The 22,272-nt window shown below is 42.7% G+C and overlaps 1 protein-coding gene across 1 annotated transcript in view; it reads right to left on the bottom strand.

Moving 5' to 3' along the window:
• Positions 1 to 9,029, bottom strand: part of TM9SF2 (transmembrane 9 superfamily member 2) — a 30,175-nt gene extending 21,146 nt beyond the window's left edge. Inside the window, exons 1-4 of the mRNA XM_021530261.3 lie at positions 8,797 to 9,029; positions 4,078 to 4,145; positions 2,930 to 3,023; positions 2,113 to 2,240 (exon numbers count right to left, since the gene is read on the bottom strand). Of these exons, the coding sequence (XP_021385936.2) occupies positions 2,113 to 2,240; positions 2,930 to 3,023; positions 4,078 to 4,145; positions 8,797 to 8,928 (422 nt within the window). The 5' untranslated portion in view covers positions 8,929 to 9,029. The remainder of the gene's footprint in view (positions 1 to 2,112; positions 2,241 to 2,929; positions 3,024 to 4,077; positions 4,146 to 8,796) is intronic.
• Positions 9,030 to 22,272: the final 13,243 nt, after the last annotated feature.

The following is a 22,272-nucleotide window of genomic DNA, read 5'->3' as shown; positions in this document are numbered from 1 at the left end:
TTTTGCACCATCTGTGTTCCCCAGGAATTTCATGATAAATTGAAGCTGGATAATAACCCTCTACTGAATCCTCACTTATGCTACCTTATTGCCTTGTTGATCCCTGTACAACATACCTCTGTGCTATACTCCTGGAGCACGCATCATTAATCACAAAATCCAGCCACTGTCACTTTGTGATGCTGTGGCTAAGGAGGACTAACAGACATAACCAGGGATTTTTCACTGGTGCCTAAGTTTTAGGGCAGTGGGCAGAGCAAAAAAAAAAAAAAAAAAGAAAAAAGAAAAAAAAAGAAGTAAAAATACCATTAAAGGACTTAAGAAATAACCTAAATTTCAAAGGGAAGTTTTCACACTGAAAAACAGAATTATATCTTATTTAAACCTCAAGAGTCCTATCAAGTCAGCTACACTGGTTTAAAAAAAAAAATGTATACTTGAATACACTAAGTATATTTTTAAACAATTTAATCTACAGAGAAAAAAAGTCTGAAGTATTTTTTTTGTAGGATTAATTTTACACAGATCTGTTTCAGCTTCTATGAGCTTAAGATATGGGCTTCCCTAGGAAAAAATTAACATTTTTTCAAGCTTTGTAGTCTTGGGAAGCTATTTTTAAGTTACACAACAAAACATACACAACCTTTTATAGCTGAGTCTTTTATGCCAAACTCATGCATTACTGAAATTCAAAGCGGTGCAAATATTATAAACATATGCAGTATTTAAGAGGAATATAATCAAGCTCCACTTATTTTAGCATTAGGCATACACACTTGAAATCCCTGCAAAAGTAGCTGTACATTTCAGAGTTTTTTTTACATCTTCCTTGTTCACCCTGAACATACGACTAATGCCTGTGAACCCTTCTGATGCAACCTATCATATTCTACTACACTCATTTTCAAGAGGTTCCCAGAAATATTTACGTCAGCGAACCAGTTTATCCCCCCAAAGGGATATCCCATATCAGTTCTTGAGAACAGGAGAAAATGCATTTGTTGCCTTCCCAACTGTTTCAAAATGGAAGTAATGGAATGTGACACTACAGAAAAACAGTTAATGACAGTGGCAGCATTCAACGTTCAACCTGCATTTTTACTAAAATATCCAAAAAGTTTAAATCTAATTAGATGAAGACCAACACATTTGCTCCCATAAAGCAGGAGGCACATATTTGGAATTAAGGCATACCTATAAGTAACATCAGTTAATGATGCTCATGCATTCCTTGCAAAGACATGCCTCAGGAAGAACTCCTGCCCAAGTTTTTCCTTCTATTCTTGCACCTGAAAACTGCTGTTGGCAGAGCAAGCCAACATGTCAAGCACTAAATAAACACTGATAACATGGCTGGGTATTTCCAGTGTCAAGACTGAGTCTGCTGATAAACATTTCACAGCTCTTGGATGTGGGTGCAGTGTTGGGAAACTGAATATCTCTCTGAGAGTCAGCGTACACATTCAGCCTCGTCCCTCTCTTAATGCCCATTGCACCAGGATTCAATATCTGAGCTCAAACAGAGCCCCAGCATGCTCCAAGGTCAGTCAGATGGTTGCAGAGAGGCCCAGAGAACAGGAAAGGACCAAGCCTTTATGCATTCCCCAAAATTATTTCATTAATTAGTTTTCATTGGCCACCTTCCCCTTCCACATCCATAAAAGAGAAACAAACACTGCATAAAAGTTTTTCAGGACTGTTGATCCTGTCTCCTGGACATAGCATTTGAAGGTGAGTGCAAGGGCTCTCAAGGAAAACAAGAAACATAGCAACAGAATAAAGGTCCTGTAAGATTCTTCTCAAGCTAAGGCAGGACTAACTTCTACATTTACAGGTGAAAAAAAGTGAGCAGTATTTTACAGTAAGCACAAAGCTTTGTATTTAGAAACAGATTCATTTCCATTGCTCCTAGTGTTTATCCTTCACGGGAAGGAATTTTTTTAATAAGGACAAAAAACAATATAACATTTAATGCAAAAACAGAAGGGGAAGAAATTAAGTGCACATATCTAGTGTTCCATCTGTATTAACTTGCAAATACAAAAATATAAACTAAATTATCACCAACATACTACACTAACTAATCTATGAATTTTAGACTTACCAACTTACCAGTGATGTTGATAATTCAGTAGCATACTTTTTTTCAAGAAGTCTAATTTCTGTTTGTCTTCTGGCTTTGTGGTATCATATGTTTTTGTACAAACAGATTTACATGTCTCCTTCTTGTTGAATGTGAACTAAGAAAAATGAAAGACTCATGAGCAAAAAGGTTGTGACATAACAATTTATCCTATACATTTCAATGCCTACACTATTATAATGAAAACACCTAACAAATTACTGAGACTAGGTACAGCAACCCTCCAGAGGAGGTTTTTATATTGGTGTGTGCTATAAATCCCTCCTGTGCTCACTGTAGGAGCCCCACAGCAAGAGCTCCTTGTTACTGACTAACACACATTTTCTGCCATGATTTACCAGATAAGTCATTTGACCTCACAGCAGCCATGCTGTCACAGGCAGCTTGAATTGGTGACTTTCTCTCCTACTACCTCTGTAGAAAAGAATGTGAGAGCTTCAGCCAGCAGGAAAGACCAGCAAGCTAACACCATTTATAATTCTTCCAGTTTATGGTTGCAGTGTTTTCAGATCTGGTTCTAAGAAACAAGAGTGCTGAGCAGCAATAATCAGGCTTTGTCAGATCCCAAAGAGAGAAGATAACCTGCACAGCATTTCAGGCTACAGCCCCATAATGTAAAGCACACAGTTACAATTATGTTAAACCGACAGATTTTTATTGTGTGGAATTTCAGATGCTGAAGCTTTCTCAGATAAAGCTCTTGTGAAAATCATCTTCAAGATTCTGATCTCCTTGGATTACATTTGAATGCACACATTACTGAGCACCCCATGTCAGAGAACCAACCCTGTAAGGAGACGGTTCTATCCTCTCTCCAAACAAGACTTGGCCAAGGTTTTCAGATGGACGCTTCTTTCCTTCTGCTTGACAAAAATCAAACCTGAATTAGAGAAAAGATACAAAAATGAATAAAATATTCTCAGCTGCAAATAATGTTCCGAAATCAACATGTTCATCACAAGTGAAGGAACTACACAGTTTTCCCTGTAGACAACAGTTTCTTCATTTAACCTATGAAGTGTGAAAATCACAGTCCTGGTTTGAGAATAAACCAGCCGAAACAGAATCAACATTCAAATCTCTTCATCAGCTATTTCAGAACATTGTAGTGTAAGTTTCTTTGAGCACTTAGAAGTTTCCTATTTGAAAAGGGATTTTAGACAAGAATTAAATCTTCACCTAAATGACTCTGAGAAAAAAGCATGCAGGCCAGATTCCAGAATTTGAGGGAAAATAAAAATAAGAATAACACAGACAGAGACAGCTACCTTACAACAAACATTATTAAACAGGTTATTACAGTTTTATTCACCAACACATTTAATAGCACATCCTCCACGTTTTTCCAGTATATTTTTAAATATATAACATTTTTGTTCTTTAAAGTGTATCCATAACTGGTACTTAAGCTCTTCAATATTAATAGTCAAAATCCTCTTTATAGCAAAAACTTCACATAATTGTACCAGGCACTGATACATTTTGTGCACTCTGATGTATACAAGGAAAACATTTAACACCTCATTAAGATAATTGATGTGATGTTCGCACCTCATTACCACTTTAACTCATCTGGCATCGGCTACTAAAGAGAGGTAATACTTTGATCAACAGTGACAACTGATGCAGTAAAGTATCATATATTTATACACACATATTTTAAGTTACCCTACAACAGGGATTCGACCTGCATGAGGGCCTATAAATCCGTGCACTGAAAGTATGAGCAAAGAGAACTAAGACAAAGGAAGCAGTGTAGGCATCCATCTGCTCATTGAAAATTCCTTATTTGTAAACTTATGTTAGCAAAATAAATAGCCATGCCTCAGTAGCACACTGCTGTAACAGGAGTAGATAATACTTTATGGTAAATTAAATCCATCTTTTTGGAAAAACTGACAATTAAAACGGCACAAATGCTAGAATATACTTACGCAGTGTATTCATAGGGGAGTACAGACTCTACCGAGTCAAGCCTGTTCACAAACAGCTCGATTCCAGACTGAAAGAGCAGAGATAACCAGCAGTTATATTTAAAGCACTCCTTCAATTCCCATGGATACATAAAAATAGATTTGTTTGAATAAGGTTAAGGAAAGATGAAAATGTAAGATTTGTGTAGTCGTACATCTTCATGCATAATGAACTATATCTGCTGGGAGCATAAGTAAAGCATTGTCTAACCATCACAAAAGCAGTGACCAAATGACAAAAACACTTGAAAGCTATCATAAGCATTCCAACTACAAGATAGCAGGAAATCATGCACAAAAATAATATCCTTAGCACAATTGCCAGTGTTTGAGTTTAATGTACCAAGTTAGAGTCATATTAGTCATTACCACAACTTTAATAAGTCTGTGTAATAAGTCTTCAAAGAACATGAAAAGTGCAGATGAGACCACTACTACTCCCTGTAATCAAGGATGCTCCACAATTTTATCTGTAACTAAAAACTGAACTATGATAATTTCAACAATGTATTCAGACTGATACAACATTTTAAGTTTGAGCAGAATCTCTTTTCAAAGAGAAGGCAAAGATTCCTAAATTTACCTTCCTATAAAAGTTTTTCACTAACTATCAACTTGAGTAAGAACCTGAAATTCAGTCTACTGTGGTTTCAGACTAGTTTGATCTATATACATTAGTTACAGATGGGCTAGTCCACTTCTATGGAAAGGGAGGGGTCTTTCACTCTTCCCTCTCAGTCGCAAAATCCCTTCCCTTATTCTAGTTGTGCAGTTCTAATAAAATTCAAGTGTTTGCCTTACACTGCTTTTGGCAGTTATCTGCTTGCACAATAAACCAATCTAATAGGCTTAAATGGCAAAAGACTTATCCAAAAAATTTTGAAGAGCAGTTCTCAGTATCACAGCAGGCTGTCCTCACTTTGGCTGGGATAGAATTTTCTTACAGAACTGTGTTTTGTATTTAATGAGCAAATAACACACTGAAGCTTTAAGTTGTGGCTAGGCAGTGCTTACCCTGAGTTGAGGACTTTTCAGTTTCCCAAGCTTCGCCAGCATGGAGGTGGCACAAGAAGCTGGGAGGGAGCATGGCCAGGAGAAGCTGACCCTGACCTGAACTGGCCAAAGAGCCACTCCATACCATGGAATGCCACACTCAGTATATAAGTGGGGAGAGTTGGCTGGATGGGGACGATCAGTGCTCTGAGGTGGGCTGGGCATCCATCAGTGGGTAGTGACCAATTGTATTGGGCAACTTGTTTTACCTGGGTTTCATTTCCCCCCTCCCCTCTCATTAAAATTATTATTATTGTTACTATCATTAGTAGTATGAGTATATTTACTTTATTTCAATTTCAACCCACAAGTTACTTTTCCCCCAGTTCTCCTCACCATCTCACTGGGGTCAGAAGGGAACAAACAGCTGTGTGGCTCTTAGTTGCCAGCTAGGGTTAAATGACAACACAAACGGAGCTGTCTTACTGTGTAATCAGACAAGAGCTGAATAGCAAAACAAAGGTGAATGCCCTCAAGAACAAACTCTCTCCCTTTCAGCAGCAAGCCATCTATTTTCTTACCAACAGAAGAGCATTTCCTCCCTATGAAAATTCACTCAAGTTTAGCCAAACCAATAAATTCTGGAGGAAAAGAAAAGATGGAAATGTTCACATGTATCTGCAGCTCAGATACTTCAGCTGGGTACTGTGCATACAGTGTGTACTGTGATACTAAGGTGTATCAGTAAGATACACCTTAGCTGTCCATGGTCAAGTCAGGAGGCAGTCCTGGGAGACACAGGAAGGTCTGTGAGCTGTTAGCACGACCCACTAAGTGAAGACACACCTTGAGCCTCATCTTTCCCCTGCCCCAAGCCATGCAGACCTGCTGCTCACCTCTGAGTAGTACACACTTGCCATATTTCTGTAAGTTACTTCAACTCCCTAACACAGCAGGAAACTAGACAGGCAAAAAGTTGGATAGTTTCCTGCCATGTTGAGCTCAAAAAACCAACAAGTAACACAGCTGGGTCAATGCAGAGGACAGGAACACATTGCCCAGGGGAAGACAGAATGAAATTTCTCACTCCCAGCAGCAGGGAATTAGACTGCCTCAGCTGGCCACAGAACCATGGCCTTAAATTAGCTACTTTTCATTGGAGGAGATTTATATGAATGCTGCAATTTTTCCTAAGAAGTATATGCATTACTGCAGATCAGAGTATTTGATAAACCATTTCCCATATAACACCAAACCCTTTTTGGAGAAATCAGTATTTTTTAAAACTGAGTAAGGATTCTTAATCTTTAGGCAAGAATTACTACTTAAGTCTGCATAGATCCCATTCCATTTCTGATGATATTCTAACCAAAACCAGATGAAGCAGCCAAACTGAGTCTGCCCAAGCAGATTAGCAGGAAACTTGGAGAAAGGGGGAAAGCCACAGGTCTCATTGCTCTTAGCTACATGCCCTGTTAACATCTCACCAACACAGGACAGAAGATCACAGGGATCATAACAAATAGTAGGTTTTTGAGATTTGGCATGTGGATCGAAATACTCAAGCAGAGGAAAATGCACTATTACTGACATTGCAATTAACAGTGATAACTGCAAGAAATTTGTGAGAAATTAAGCCTGCCCAAGGAAGCTTAATTTTATCCATTTACATAAATATGATACAGTGATAATCCAATCATATATTGTTTCTCCTTACCAGGGACCAGAGTATATTCAGCTGCAGACTACATGGAGAGAATTAGATGTGAAGAGTGCTTTAGATTTCTCCATATGCCTATGTCTAATATGGAAATTGCTAAGAAGTGGCTAACTGCAGAAGGAATTTTTGCACTACTACAGCTGTTGAGGTGTCAGCTGCCTGCTGGTGGTTTATTTACATTAGCCAAGTACCTCATGTCACATTTATTAAATGATAAAATCTCAGGAGAAGACAAACATTTTGTACTTGTTTTATGAGGAATAAAAATGCAGACATCTGAGAAAGATCACCCCTTAAGTGTCTCAGGTTGGTTACAAAACATAGTAGGCTATGTGGTCCACCTGACTTAAAAAAAGAAATCTGCCTTCTATAAGCTTAAAGCGGGAATAATCCAAACAAAGCAATCTTTTTCAGGGATGTTGTGAAAAAAACACAAACTGCAACTTGAAAGCTTTAGCCAGTATTTTAAAAAAACACATTCCTAAAGAGGGTGGAGCAGCACTATAACAGGTCTCCCAGGGAGGAGATAGACACTCCATGCCTGGACACTTCCAAAGCTTGCTTAAACAAAGGTAGAACTGAGTTAATCTAGTGTTGACAACAGCAGTGCTTTCTGTCCTCTCATGCTCCATACTCATGAGGCTGCAGTATGTGACCTGAGGTCACTTCCAAACACCATTTCTGTGGTCCTGTAAAAGTATGTCCACAAGATATTTTACAATTACAACTGAACGGCCTTCATTGTGTGCTTGGCTTATTTCCATCTCTGCTGATTCAGGACAGCAGAAGGATAAAGTCAGCATATGGTATTTACTCAAAGCATACACTTTAGGCAGGCTCTCATTCTGAAAAATTATGAACCAGTGCTTCAAGCAAGGCAGAAGCTGAGAGCTCAGAAACTGCAAGACAGCCGCTTTCTACAGTAGTAAGACCATGGATCATAAAACTGATTGGTCTTGAACTTTCTCATTCAAGTATTAGAGCACAGTCTGTTGTAATTTCCATCACAGCAGCAGGAAACAACTTCAAAAGGTGCCCAGAGGAGGAAAGTCAGAGGACATCTACATTAATGCTCCCCACCAATGTCCTTACAAATGAGTTATTTGATTATGGGAACTTTGCTCATCACTTCTGCAGGCATGAAGGTAAATTTAAGCTTCACTTGACATTCCGAGGCCTAGAAGCCCCTACACTACATGCTCCTGCAGCCAGGAAGACACAGCAAGGAGAGTTATTGCATGCTTACTTTGGTATCTGCTTCAGCCACCATCTGCTCACTCCTGCCAAGAATCACACACACACCTCTCGGCATGACCCGTCACTGCCACCCTTACTTGCTGCAGCTTTCCTGCAGGGGGTTGAAAGGGCCCAAGAGATAACCGGCCGGAGCTTCCTGCTTCCCCGACGTGGCCGTGTCTCACAGGAAGAGCCAACAGCTCTCTCCTTCCCTCAGAGGGATCATGGTCACTTCCTAGCCAGGCCGGAGCTGAACCAGGCAAGCACCTCTGCCATTCCCCTGGGTGCCCTGCCTCATCAACTTACTTTTCAAGGAGCAATGACCATAAACTAAATCACAAGAAGTTTCGCCTCAACACGAGGAACTTCTTTACGCTGAGGGCGGCAGCGCACTGGAACTGGCCAGAGTGTCACGGAGTCTCCTCCTCTGGAGACATTCATACGCGTTCCTGTGTCACCTACTCCCGGCGACCCTGCCTTGGCAAGGGGGTTGGGCCAGGTATCTCCAGAGGTCCCTCCAGCCCTGACAACTCTGTGAGCAGCTTGAGCACAGCGGGACCGAGCTCGGAGTCCCGCAGGCACAGCCCCGCGCCGCCGGGGAGCCTCGGTGCGGCGGCTCCAAACCCTCCGGACAAACTCCACGGCGCAGCCCCCGCGGCACGGGGACGCCTCCCAGGCCGCGCCGCACCCGGCCGGCCTCAGGGGCCTCCCCTCAGCGCCCCCCGGCTCACCTTGCACTCGGGCTTCTCCTTGCCGGCCTCGCAGAAGTTGACGGGCGCCAGGCCCGGCAGGTAGAAGGCGGCGGCGGGCGCGGCGGCCGCCGCCAGCGCGGCAGCGATGAGGAGAAGCCGCCGCAGAGCCATGTCGGGCCTGTGGCCGGCGGGGCCGGGCTGGCTGGGCGGCAGCGGGGTCGCGGCTCCGTCTCTCGGCCCCGCGCCCGCCCCGACGCGGCCGCGCCGCTTCCGGCTCCCCCCTGGCGCGCGCGCGACACGTCGTCACCGGCCGCGCGCGGGGCCGCCAGGCCGAGCGCCGCGAGGGGGCGGGGCCGGCGCGCGCGTCCGCTTCCGGGGTGTCTCGGGCGCCGCGGCGGCGGCGGCGCGTGAGGGGAGGCGCGGGGCGGGGCCGGGGGTGGGCTGCCCTGCCCTTCTCGGCCGCCCGGTGCGGCGTCCCGCCCTGGGCTCCTCCCCGTGAGAGAGACGGGAGCGGGTCCACGCGGGGCGAGACAGATGATCCGGGAGCGGGAACAGCGCTCTTGGGACGGGCTGAGAGAGCTGGGCCTGCTCAGCCTCGGGAAGAGACGGCTGAGACGGGACCTCACCAGTGTTATCAGTGCTGAAGGGAGGGTGCAAAAGGCCGGAGCCAGGCTCTGCTCGGTGGTGCCGAGCAATAGGACGAGAGGAATCGGGCCGAGACCGACGCACGGGAAGTTCCACCCGAACTTCTTTACTGTGCGAGTGACTGGCACCGGAACAGACTGCCCAGAGAGGCTGTGGAGTATCCGTCACTGGAGATACCGAGAACCGCCTGGACACAATCCTGTGCCATGTGCTTGGGATGACCCTGCCTGAGCAGGGAGGTTGGACCAGATTGTCCCACTGTGGTGCCTTGTAACCTGTCCCATTCAGTGATTCCGCGAATGCCCACAGGTGACAGACAGGAATGATGCTCACCTGCCATTTGGGACCCTGAACCTGGGCAGTCAAACCCAGCAAAGCCCGGGTCCACTGATCCCGGTCAGGCTGCACTGGCTTCATGTCTGTCCTGCAGTCCTTGCTTTTTTAAAAATAAATTATCATTTTTTTAAAATAAGTTTTGTTTGAGTTTTTTTCCTGTTTTTTAATTCTCAAGGGTTTCAGTGGGAAGAGGGAACTGCCATGCCCAGCCCCTCTTACCAGCACCCTTGAATTCCCAATAATTTTCAGTTCAAGAGTTCCTAATTGAGGAAGGGGCTATTAGAATATAAAGTTAATGTCAAAGCACTGAAACAAAACAGGAGCTTCTTCTAGATGCAGCAGAATATGGTTGTTATTGGAAAGGGGTGGGGGGAGGCTTGTTTTTTTTTAGAAAAATATGAAAAATTCCATGCAAAATATCTCTTTAAAATAGAAAATCCAGTCTTTATTCCTCACTTCTCCTCCCATGGGCTCTTGTGCAGAATTAATGACCAACACAGCCAGGCAGAGAGCAATCACCCCTGAAGGATGAGTGGCCAAGGAGGCAGGATGGCCTCCAGACCCGGGTCTCCTTTGGTCATGGCATGATACTGCCCATACCAGACCCAGAGCAAACAACATCCCTGTCTGGTTTTGGTCTTTTAATTCCCATGGGGTTTCGGTTTTTTGATTCTCATGTGTGGACAATTCTTCACGGTTTTCAAACCGAATTCTCGGGGTGAGACATACTGCCGGCTGAGTGGAGCTGGGGAGGAGGCAGGCAGAAGACAGACAGATGTTGGCTCTGGTGGCTGTCCATTGCAGCTGAGCATTCAGAACAATCTGTATCCTTGTTCTGTCCACGTCATCGATGGCTGCTGTCATATAACACTGACAAAAATCTACTGAAAAAAATCCCCACCAAAAAATCCACACCCTCTAAGAGGAGCAGACATAAAAAGTCCTACATAATGTAGGAGAGGACATTGCTCAGATTATCATTTTACCTTTTCCTGGTTCCTAAAGCATTCTATCAATTTGGGTTTGTGCAGCTTCAAAAACTCCAAACAGCACCCTCTCATGAGATACTGTTTTTGTAAATGCTGAAGCATTTCCACTAATTGCCTTGGTTCTCACAACATCTTTTACTTCATTTCTGCTGTTTATTACAGGGTTCGGGGGACACACCTGTTGATCACACAGTCCTACGGTAGCCAAACTGTCTAGGGCAGGGTGAAGCTTCAGGTGGGTCAATTCACACAGCATCTGACCAGATACAGGGTTGAGCATCTAAGCACCTAGATCACATAACATAGTCCTTAGGCAAGGTTATTTTAATGAATTTGTATGAATTTTCAACATTACACAAACCATTCCTCAAGTTTGAGATGAAATGCATGTTAATTTATAGTATATATGTTAGATATTTTTTTAACTCCCCATATATTTAAAATATAAGTTGTTCATCTACCTTTCTCATTTCAATTCCTACTTGTCTCATCCTGTAGATATCCTAAGAGCACAATTATAAGATCAAGCCTTATGACAAGCACAGCTGGAGAAGAAATCCCAGTTCCCTCTTTTTATTTAAAATTACTCATGGTTAGGATAATCAGGTTGTAAATGACCCAAGTTCAGTTTCTTTTCTGCCATGAGGGAGTTTAAATGTATCTCCCATTTCCCAGGTTAATATTCCAAGCAAATTACTTTTGTGGGCCTAATTCCATTCCTTCGCATGAGAGAATATTTAAAAGCCTTTGCCCATGTAACCCTCCTCTTCCTTGAGAACGCTCCTAAAGCTGCGCCATGAGTAGGAGTTGCGGTGTGTGCATCAGTGCTTTGTGTCTGCTAAAATCTCTCCCCTTGCTCTGCCTTCGTGACTGCTAAACCTGCTGACTCAGAGCTATTTTAAGGAGTGCTCTTCCAGTTGGTCCAAACAGCATTTCTGTGGATGTGGTGCCATATGCTATGATGCTCCCTCCTTACTGCTCTGCAAAGGGGATGTGGAAAAACTGTAGGCTGTGTTATTTGGGAGCAATTATAACCATGGGTTACAATCCCAGGAATGACCATGGTCCTTGAGATCCAGTTTGAAGCTGGGCAAAACCCATCCTCTCTATTTAATGAGAATTTCAGTGGGAACTTGCTTGATAATTTCTCTCCTTGAATTTTCCTGCTACGAGTCTTATAGCCATAGGTTACAGTTCAGGGGGTGTGGTTTTAGTACTGGAAGAACAAGAATCACAGGTTTTATCATCAGAAATGTCAAGGTTATGCAAGACTGTGAAATAAAATGCATGAAAAAATACTGTTGGAGACACTAATGAATCAACAGAAGCCAATCTAAAAAGACATTCTGTGCTTTTTCCTGATAAATTATTGTAATAAGAAAATACAGAGATAAGAATATAGAACAGTTGGAAACTTCTAAGGAAGTAAGTGTCACTCCTGGAAAAGTGTTACCCCTTCTTTTTATCAGAAAGTGTTGTGAATAACTTTTGCTGTTCCTGTAGTGGTTCTCACATTTTGCTGCTCATGTCTGGGCTCCAAGGGGTGCCTTCTTCATCTGAGGGTTCACAATTCCCACAGTTTAGCTCTTCATTTCAGAAACAAAGTCTCAAAAGTCATTCTTATCCTATAGCTCAGTGTCTAATGCCTTCTCCTAGAATATTCCCCCCTTATCCTGAGTGCCTTAGCAGCCAAGCTGTGGGGCTGTTCCACTTGCTGTGGAACAGACAAACAATCCTTGCTGTGGCAGGTGCAAGCACACAGTTGTTTTTCCCATTACAAGTTACAGTTCTGTTCCAATTTTAGTAGTAGAAGAAGAAAATAATGCTCTGTTGCATAATGTTTAGGTTGCTAAGTGGATACAACTAACGTCCATTTTGCTGCTAATTGTCATTTCAACTTTTTTTTTTCTTTAACTTTAATATAAACTCTCTGTTTGCAGCCTGGAATCTGAAGAAACTAAAATAGAGAGTTTTGTAAATAAGTGCATTCTTTTTCTCTCCTGAGGCAACCAGCACTAGCAATGACAAATGTTGTATCTGTCACTCATATCTGGGGGGAAATCCCCTGCTATAAAGTAGGTTGGCCATTTTTCTATAAAATGAGCAGTAATGGTGAAGACATCATCAGGGCTTGGTGGCACGCAAGGTGTGCTTCTCCTTCAGGTCAAAGTAGAGCCACAGTCTCTCAGGAAAAACGTGTCCTTTCATACAGATGCCACATCATTTCCTATGTAAACAAGGCAGTGTTCTGAGTAGTCACAAGGTGTGTAGAAACTCATCTGGTTGTGCCCTTGCTGATTTTGTTTGGTTTTTTATGACTTGCAAGTCTGGTTTTGTGGCACTTTTTTTTTTTTTTTAATCTTTGTTCAGGCATTAGATTCAGCACTTCCTGTGATTTTATGACCAACGTAAAATTAATATTTAACATAAATACTTTCAGGCTTTTGGTATGTTGTGGAGGCCTATGTCCTTTCTCCCGCTGTTGGGCAGGGCACTAGAAATACGCAATCAGTCCAATGCCTGACTCTGTAAGTTAAAGAAAAAGGACTGACTGAATAAAATAGGCAAAGAAGAGCTCTGTCAGGTAAAAACATCTAATGAATTACATCTAAAAAGAAAATGCTGAGACAATTACAGTATATTTAAAGCTAAATTCAGCTCAGCTTTGCCTGAACAATGGGGCAGAGCCTTTGGAGAAATGAGTGTGCCAAGAGGGACGTGGTGATGCCTTGTGGCAAACACAAGCCAGACTCCCCCGGGAGGGAGAGGGGACACGTGGCACCAGCCAGAGCAGCCTGCACATTCTGGGCCCTGGGAGCAGCTATATTTATGACTTTTTTCAGCTGTTGCTATTGGTAAGGTTTCTGTGAGGTCTCTGGTGAGTTTTAAACCGGCACAAAAGGAAGTGTGGGAAGATTGCTGCCTGCCTGGCTCACATCTCCTGTGTTTGGAGCGGGTCTGGTTCAGGCTGCACCAATTAGTGTGTAAAAATATAATGCTGTTAAACATGAGTACGAATTACAGAGACAGCAAAGAAACAAACCCTTATTCTGTAATATGTTTGTGGGTAAAGGGAAATGCTTTCTTTTGATAGCTCTGTGACCCCCAAATCAGTTGAGCTGGTTACCTGTTCAGCAGTGAGCATGGTCAAGTAATAGTTTTCCTGTCAGCTTAAATGCACAGGCTTATTTAAGTTTTCAAGCTTAAATCACTCTTAGTAGTCACTGGTTTCTATCAATTGGGAAAAGAAGAATCTGCTGTAGAATTTTTTTTCCTCCAAGAAGAGACTGCTCAGGATCTTTGACAAGAGTTAAACTAGGTCTTTCAGAAAAAAAAAAAAATTAAAAAGTATTATAATCTGTTTCTAGCTCATAAATGGGAACACACAGAGACCATCTGCTCATTAGCAGTTAATGTGGTCACATTTTTGAAGTGTTCTGTCCTTGCCCTGTATCCTCCTGTGGCATGACAACAATCACACTTGTAATCAGCCACAGTCATTGATAAAGATCTTTACCAAAGGCCAGTTCCTGGTGGTAAATTTTGCACTTCAGATTGTGAGAAGCCTTCTGGAACAGCGCAGTAAAGGCTGCAGAGCTGATTTGAGATGCATCTACTAGAAATCTAGACATGAAGGCATCGAGGCAGTTAAATCCTTGAGACTCCTATTTTTCCACTAATTTCAATTGAGAATTATGTTCCAAATTAGGATCTGGGTATTCAAGTACATTGAGTTTGCGCTATGCTCCTTAGGTCTTAATTTCAGTCCTTGAATTTTATAAATGATGGGTATTTATAGAAAGAATATTTGTAGCAATGATTTTCCCCCACCAGTGCTGCAGGAATTGCTTTGCCACATGTCTGGCACTGCCTGGTATTCAAGTCTCTAAAACAAGGACTGTATAGCACTCCATAAGAAGCACTGCTTAGAAAGGTTGTTTCTCAATAATCCCTTCTGTTCCTGGAATTTTATGCCCTGAAGTATGAGAAAGGTGATCTGTTGTAACTTTTAAGCTTGTTTTATTCATGTGAACTAAGTAAAACAATTACTGGTCTCCTGAAAGACTTAAGCTTTTTTAGATTTCAAAATACTTTGGTCTTGGGCATATAGTGTAGTTACCTTGGTAAATACATGATGAATTACATACAAAAAGTTTGTGTATTTATTTGTTTTTTCCAAATCTGGAGAGTCTGAGTTTCATTCCCTACTCCTAGTATTGAAAAAGGGGTAGATGGCAGAACCCAGTTTCCCTATGTTGCATCACCACAATTTTCTTATGACTACTCCTTACACTAACCTGTCTTGGGAAAAAAAAAATCACCCCTGGTATTTGTCAGGCTCTGAGGAATGTTCCTATCAAAATTTAAAAAATCCCAAGCTGACTAAAATTGTTCTTTAATACACAAGATTTTCAAATAGTGAAGAAAGTGGGGCTGGGGCAAAGCAATCCTGGAGAGACAGTGAGAGCGATGCCCCCTGGGATCAAACCTGTGTTGAAATAGATCCATGGGCACCAGCAGCTAAAATGACGTTGTCTTAAAGGACATCAGGCATCAGGCTGGTACCCTATAGAGATGTTACAGAAACATATATGGGTTTCTTTTGTCCTGTCAGGCAGTTGCAGTGGTGACAGCTCTGTGGGACTGTTGTACTACATGAAGATGTGGGTGGGACTGCAAACATCCTCCCAAGGATCCTCCTGGTGGGAAGGTGGCCTCAGCAGTCCTGTGCCCAGGCCAGCCTCCAGCTGAATCTTCCACATTTGAAGCACTTACCTGGGCTCAGCCCCTGCCAGCAAACACCAGGTTACATGGCTGATTCCTGCCTCTCACACTGGGGTCGGAGCAAGTGGTGCATGGCAGGAGACAACTGAAAAGGTCATGAAACAAGCAGCTATTGACTGGTGACTTGTGCTGGGAGGCAGCGGGCGAGTAACCTTGCTCCATTTGATGGTAGTGCTTCACCTGCAAGTGCCCGCTGTGAGTGAAATTGCCTGGGCTGGTGCTGTCCTTTATCAATTTCACTCTCAGCAGGCTCCGCAGGTGAAGCATTTCATTGTGGGAGTCAGACTCTGCTTTCTCCTTGACAGCCTGAAATAGAAAGTGGAGAAAGGGGAAAAGTAATGAGTGGAGAAAAGCAAGACAGAGAACCACAAAAAGCATGATGTGTATTAAATGGCAATACAGTGCAACTAGCCCTTTAAATTGGGGAGAATTTGACACTGAAAAGAGTTTTGCTTAGCTCTCATGAGCTTGGCACTTAGAAGTAAAAGAAGTGAAAGGACATTGCAATTAGAAGTGAAAAATTATTGTGAATAGTATTATGTTTAAAATACTACATAAGGTGCTGTGGGTAGAACTGAAAGATAATTTTTTTGATCATCAGCCCAACAGAATTTTTGTGGCTGTTTCTGGGAGAAATCCAAGCAACATTTCTTTTTTCTTGTTTTTGTGAATTCTGCACTTCAGATTTATATGCCTTGTGTTTTGTGGATTTTGTTGAGGTTGTTTTGTTGCCCTTTCTTAAGACAATGTGTGTGACTTGCAGTGTTGCTGGTTTCCTGATGCCACTTTCATTGGCTTTAGAGAGAAATTCAGCAGCCAAGATGAGAACTGCAAAATCAGTATCTGCATCTGAACATCTGACTGCCTGTTACTGGGGAAAGAAGTGCATTGGTTCAAGGACGGGGATGCCAACACAACTTTGAAGTTCCCAGATTCATCTCTTTCCAGTCAGTTACATGCTAGGGCTTACTGGGAGTGGGGGACAGCACAGAGCCAAAACATTGGAGCTGGTTCCTGGTTCCTAGTGGAATTGCTTGCATAGAGATGAGGAGTCTGATTGCAGAGCCACAAGCATCCTTCTTTAACTGCAGTGAGCTTATACCTTGAACCAGATCCCCGTGCACAGCAGGGAACGTGGGAAAGTGATGCCTGTAACTCCTGTAGGTGTTCCACAGCACTGGAAACTCTGTCCTAGATATGCGTTCAGGAGGCAATTACAATGTCTAGCCCATCCCTGAAGTTTTGTGGAAAAAGAGCAGCAGGAAAAGAGGCATGTGCAGCTCTACCTGGTGGCTTGTGGTTTGCTGCTGGTTAATGTGGGAAAACTGGATGGGAGGCTGTTGCTGCTGAGGAGGGTGATCTGAGTGGAAAAGATCACAAATCAGCAGAGCTCTTGAGTTTCAGGAGAGGAGAGAGCAGAAACAGTGGACTAATGAACTTAAACCAGAAGACTTCAACACACTCGAAGAATTGGTAAATGCAGTCTTGTGGAAAGGAATTTTAATGGGAAAGGGAGCCCTGGAGAACTCTCAGCTCCTAAAAGAGGCCCTGAAGATGGGATGAAAAACTGCTTTGATGCAGGAGGCTCCCAGCAGGAATGGGGACAGGCCAGTGTGACCACCTAGGAAGATGACCTGACAGCCAAAAAGATGGTATAAAAGGTGGCTTGCAGGCAGGCAGTACAAGGAAGCCTTCTGATGCTATCCCATAAAACACTCTGATGGGTAAACTAGGGGCATGTGGTCTTCATTAAACTACTGCAGAGTGGGGCAGAACAGAGGCAAGGGATCAGCCAAGTATGTGGAAGACAGAAGAGGAGAGAAGGTGTGGAGAGAAGGTGGCACAAAATGGGGTAACTGTTTCCTCTAAGACTAACAAAATAATGTCCAGACTAAAAACTTAGCACAGTATTACAGATCTACTGTTGTAGTTTCATGCAAATGGCTTTGCCTTCTTAGCAATGGTGTGTGACTGTAAACAGAACGGGATTTGCTGGATCAGTCAAACTGCCCTAAGCAGACAAAAATATTAAGATCCTTTGCATGAAGGTTTTTGTTTTCCCAAGTAAGGGAGAAAAACAAGCAAACCTACTGCAACTCCTCCAATAATTAATTCCCTTTTATACTTTAGAGGGTGGGGTCTCTGAGCACCCAAATTTGAATGACTAGAGACAACAAAGAGGTGTATTTTTCTACTGGGTAGACTGCAAGAGGTGATTTTGCCAGCTCCCACACACAAACTGGTTTAATAAAGTTATGTGGCCTCATTTGCAAATAAACTTCTTTCTTAGGTGCCCTTATTACCCTTTGTGTGATGTGTTAGGAGTGCTTAGATATTTCAGGGGAAAGAGTGCACCAGGAAACGTAGGTCCCCCTATAGACTTTTGTATAAGCTGCCTGCTGAGATAATGTTTAAATTATCACATGCTTTAAATTTTTTTTTATAAATACGTCCCAGTCAATAACAGGACGGAGGTTAGTGTAAAACTTAATTAAATTAGCTATAAATGGCATTAGGATGCCAAAAATTGATGCAAAACACCAGGTAGGGGAATTATTATCTCTGCTACTCTGTCTTATTAATACATTGTAAACCAGAGTAATGCTGGAAATTTTGAATTACATGCTGATTTATGTCTTCCATATCTCACCAAAGATAATAAGATTATGTAAAAGACAGATAAATTAAAAACTGCCTCTTCAATTTATGATTGGTGGGAAGAACATTGTTCAGATGTGAAAAAATCCATGCATGTTATTTACATAGGAAAGAGACAGAAATGCTTGGGAAGTCCTGGTGAAATGAAGATGGCTCTCTCAGTGAACTTTTCTCTCTGGAAATTACAGTCTGTTCCTTGGGAGGTTTACTTACCATGTGATGTATGGGACACTGTGCAAATGGGCAGGAGCAGGAAACAGAGGCTGTAATGAAAAGAATCAAATCTGACGTGTGAATTTGCTAACAAAGCAAATCTCAGTATACCTGTAATGAAAATCATCTCTAAATACTCCTAATGGTGGGTAAGTCTGAAAAGATTACATGACACTGCTCAGAAAGAGGTGTTTGTTTGCCATTCTTGGCTTTGGATGAGCAGGAATACAGAGCACTGCTGCAGAGAAAATGGTAAATAACACAACCCTGTCAACACCAAGAATTTTGCAAGTCAGCTTTCTTTTTCAGTCTCAACTGTCTCAACTTTATTTTTCAGTTTCAATGGCCAAATCAGCTTACATTTTAAGTTTCAATAGCATGACTTTGCAACATGCAGAACAGTTACAGTCCTAGATTAAAATAAAATAAAATTTAAGTGTGGAAAGGGTAACTACTATTGTGACATTACATGGTGCTGCAGCTGTGTTCACAGATACTGAAATTGGCTGCACTAGCTAGTATGTTGTACGTTGGATGCTTGACAACACTGTTTCAGCAAGGATCAGATTCTGTACTGTTCCTCCTTCATATAAATGAGTAAGTGCAGAGTGGTAGTCTGGCGGGCTGAGAGTGCATTTGACACAGCAATCTATAGATTCATATGGTTTGTAAGACCTCTTGGTACTTTACTTGTGTCTGAAGCAGGTTGATTGCTTCAGGAGCTTTGCAAGACAAGAAAAAAAAAAAAAAGAAAGAAAGAACAATCTGTGCTGACTTGGCCTGCCAAAAATGATAAATCTGGAAGCAATTATAGAAAATCAACAGATGAGTCTGCTAGTGCCTCACCACTTTGGGTGCAGTGGAAAAAGCTTCTTGAAGGACACAGTTGTATTTGTGTGATCTGGCTCAATGGAAAATACATGCAGCTGAATATGCAGCCTGTGCATTCATCGATTCAGGTTGGGTGACATGTTTGGATTGCAGCAAATTGTCTACATAGTGTTGCATTGATTGTTTGCAACTTTTCCTAAAATAACATCCATGCTTGTGGAGTAGGCACTACCTACACTGATAACTTTATGTCAAGAAATGAGATCATAGAAATGCTGGCTGGATAAGACCCTGAAGATCACCCCATTCAAAGCAGGACCACCACCACTGCTAGGTCAGCTGTGCCTTTATCCAGCCAAGTTGTGAAAACTCCACAAGGCAGGAACTGCCACCATTGCCCTGGAGCATCTGACAAAGAAAGCTTTCCTAATAGCAAGCCTGAACCTCCCCACCTGCCATGTGTGCCTGTTGTCCCTTGTTACATCCTCTGAAACCACCAAGAATCTGGATCTGTCATCCTTGTACCTTCTTTTCAGGCTGTTCCATCGCCATTTGGGCTCCCCTTCACTGGGAAAAACAAGCCCAGCTCCCTCCCCCTCTCTCATGCTACATCTGCACTCCAGACACTGGACCATAGTGGAACATCTTAGCTGGACCTTTTCAGTTTATTTCATATCCCCCTTGAGACAAGAGTCCCAAAACTGGATGTTGTACTCCACCTGCAGACTTACCAGTGCCGTGCAGATATCCAGTTCAATCTGCTGGCCATTCTCCTCCCAGCACTCTGGTCATGCAACCTGCAGTTAGTTTTCTGCAATAAGATCACATTCTAGTCTCACACGCCTCTTGTCACCCACCATGGCCCCCAGGTCCTTTCCAGCAGAGCTGTTACTTCACAGCTTGAGGTTATTCTTTCCCACACACAGAGCTTTTTCATGTCTCCTTGTTGAACTTCATAGGATTGCTGAGATTGCTGCTGTCGTAGAGGTACATAGATCTTGCACTTACACTTCTAATTTTTCACATTTTTAGAGAATGCTGGTGACACAGCAGCATAGCTCCAGGCACTACCAACTCCTTTAGCTGCTCAGAGCCCCCAGGAGTCTTTGCTCCTATCAGTGGCACAACATACCTTGATCTCACAAGGACACTGAAAATCTCTCTTCTTTACTTTCTTGATTTCCACACCCACCTTTGTTTTTCTTAACCCTCATATATTCATGTTCATTCATTTCTTTTTTATCCAGATGGGGTTTTTTTTCTGAATAGTACCCACTTCTGCTGGCAAGCCAGTCCTGACCATCTCTCTGTCACTAGCATGGAATATAAGTGCTGCAAGAGCAGCTCCTGTGGGTGAGGGAATGTTGAAGTGTTAAACAAAAACCAACAGGGGAGTGCCTGTGGGAGGTCATGGCCATGGCCCACTGTCCTCTCTCCTGCTCTGTGCTCCCTCTCCGAGCCAAATAACAAAGCATTTGTTCCTGACAAGCAGATGGGGATGAATTGGCAAGGAGCCCGTATTCCTTATAACTTAATCTCTGTCTACTCAGCTGTAAGTAAGGAGCGTTTTGTCTCAAAAGACCATGATTTCTTTGGCTTTGCCACCAAATATTTGCCCACTGACATATTTTTATTCTCACACCGTTTTCCCAAGAGAAAAAATGGGTAGTTAGATTTACAGCTACTGTGAAAAATGATCCGTGGATAAGAGAGGATGGATAAGAGGCCATTCACTAAAAGGCAGGTTACTTCTGATGAGCATACTGTGCCTATTACATGTTTTTTTCTCTATACAAAATGCTATCCTACCTCAAATATTATAACAGAAGGAATTCAAGGCATAGAGATGTGTGGTCTTTCATTTACTCCAAGGAAATCATGTTGAGCTAGATGAGTTGAGGAATTCACATAGAATGATTATAAAGTTTCATGGTAGGCTGCTCTGAGGAGTTTTGGAGATTACCCAGAATTTTAACTGCATTGTAAAGACCATTTTGGTAGGAATGGGCAAAAAATTAACATTAAGCTGTCAAGTGGCATAATATTTCAACATGCAAGAAATCATAATCATATTCCTTTACCTAAAATATAGCAACAAACCTTTAAACATCCACAACCTCCTACTTTGTCAGACAAAGTGCGAATAGTCATTTAGTTTTTCTCCCTTGACTGTCTTTCTTAATTCTTACAGAACTGGACATATGTGACTCCTGAAGAAGCTACAGGTGGGATGTATTCCAAAATCCACACAGGAACAAAAGATGTCTTCCCTCTTGCCTAGCTGCCCACTTTTTGAATAAATTGCTGAGTGAAGGAATAAGCACTGGCTGACAGTGAGTAATTGGCAGGTACAGGGATTCTATTACCTGCCATCAAGCCAAGGCTGAAGTCAGGAACCTAATCATACAAGTATATCAGATATTCCCAATATGTCCTGAAAGTTTCTCAGCAAAAGCAATAGTTTCAATTTTACCTGCATGATAAGATTCAATCCTTCCCTGGCAAGAACGGAGAGCTCCCAATAGACCCATCCTAGGTAATGAGTGAGAACAACTGCAAAAGGAGTCAGGCTTTAGACTCATGGGTTTCACCCATGTTGGCTCCTCCAGGAGCCTGGTTTCTCCCAGAGAGGAGTGATATTTTTGGTCAGTTGATTCACGAGCTGATTTAGGAATGAAGGGGAGGACAGCACGGGGCTGGCAGGAGCACAGGAGAAGCTGGCTGCATTCCTGGGACTGCATGCTTTTCCTGTGTGTATCAGGAAACCTGTGATGTAAATTATCCGTGTGTCCCAGGGCTGAGAGCAGAGGGCACCAGACAAAGTGAAGATCAGGTGCTGGTGCTGCAGGTAGGCAGACAGCAAAGACCCAACCACAGAAGGCACCCCCATCTCTTGCTACTGCTAGTCGGGGCTATATTTAGAAGCTTTGGTTAATGAGTAAAAGATATATGAGGAAATAGCTGCTACTGCTGTGCATAGTAATGGTGCTTGGTGGCACTCCTGAGGCCGAGAAGCTGTGCCTGAGGCTCTCATGCTCACTCGGTGAGCGAGAGCTCC

The sequence above is a fragment of the Lonchura striata genome, chromosome 1 (genome assembly GCF_050655825.1).
Source record: "Lonchura striata isolate lonStrDom1 chromosome 1, ASM5065582v1, whole genome shotgun sequence".
In the NCBI taxonomy this organism is placed as follows: domain Eukaryota; kingdom Metazoa; phylum Chordata; class Aves; order Passeriformes; family Estrildidae; genus Lonchura; species Lonchura striata.
The sequence above is the reverse complement of the archived record's forward strand: the minus strand, read 5'-3'. Positions and strand labels throughout refer to the sequence as shown.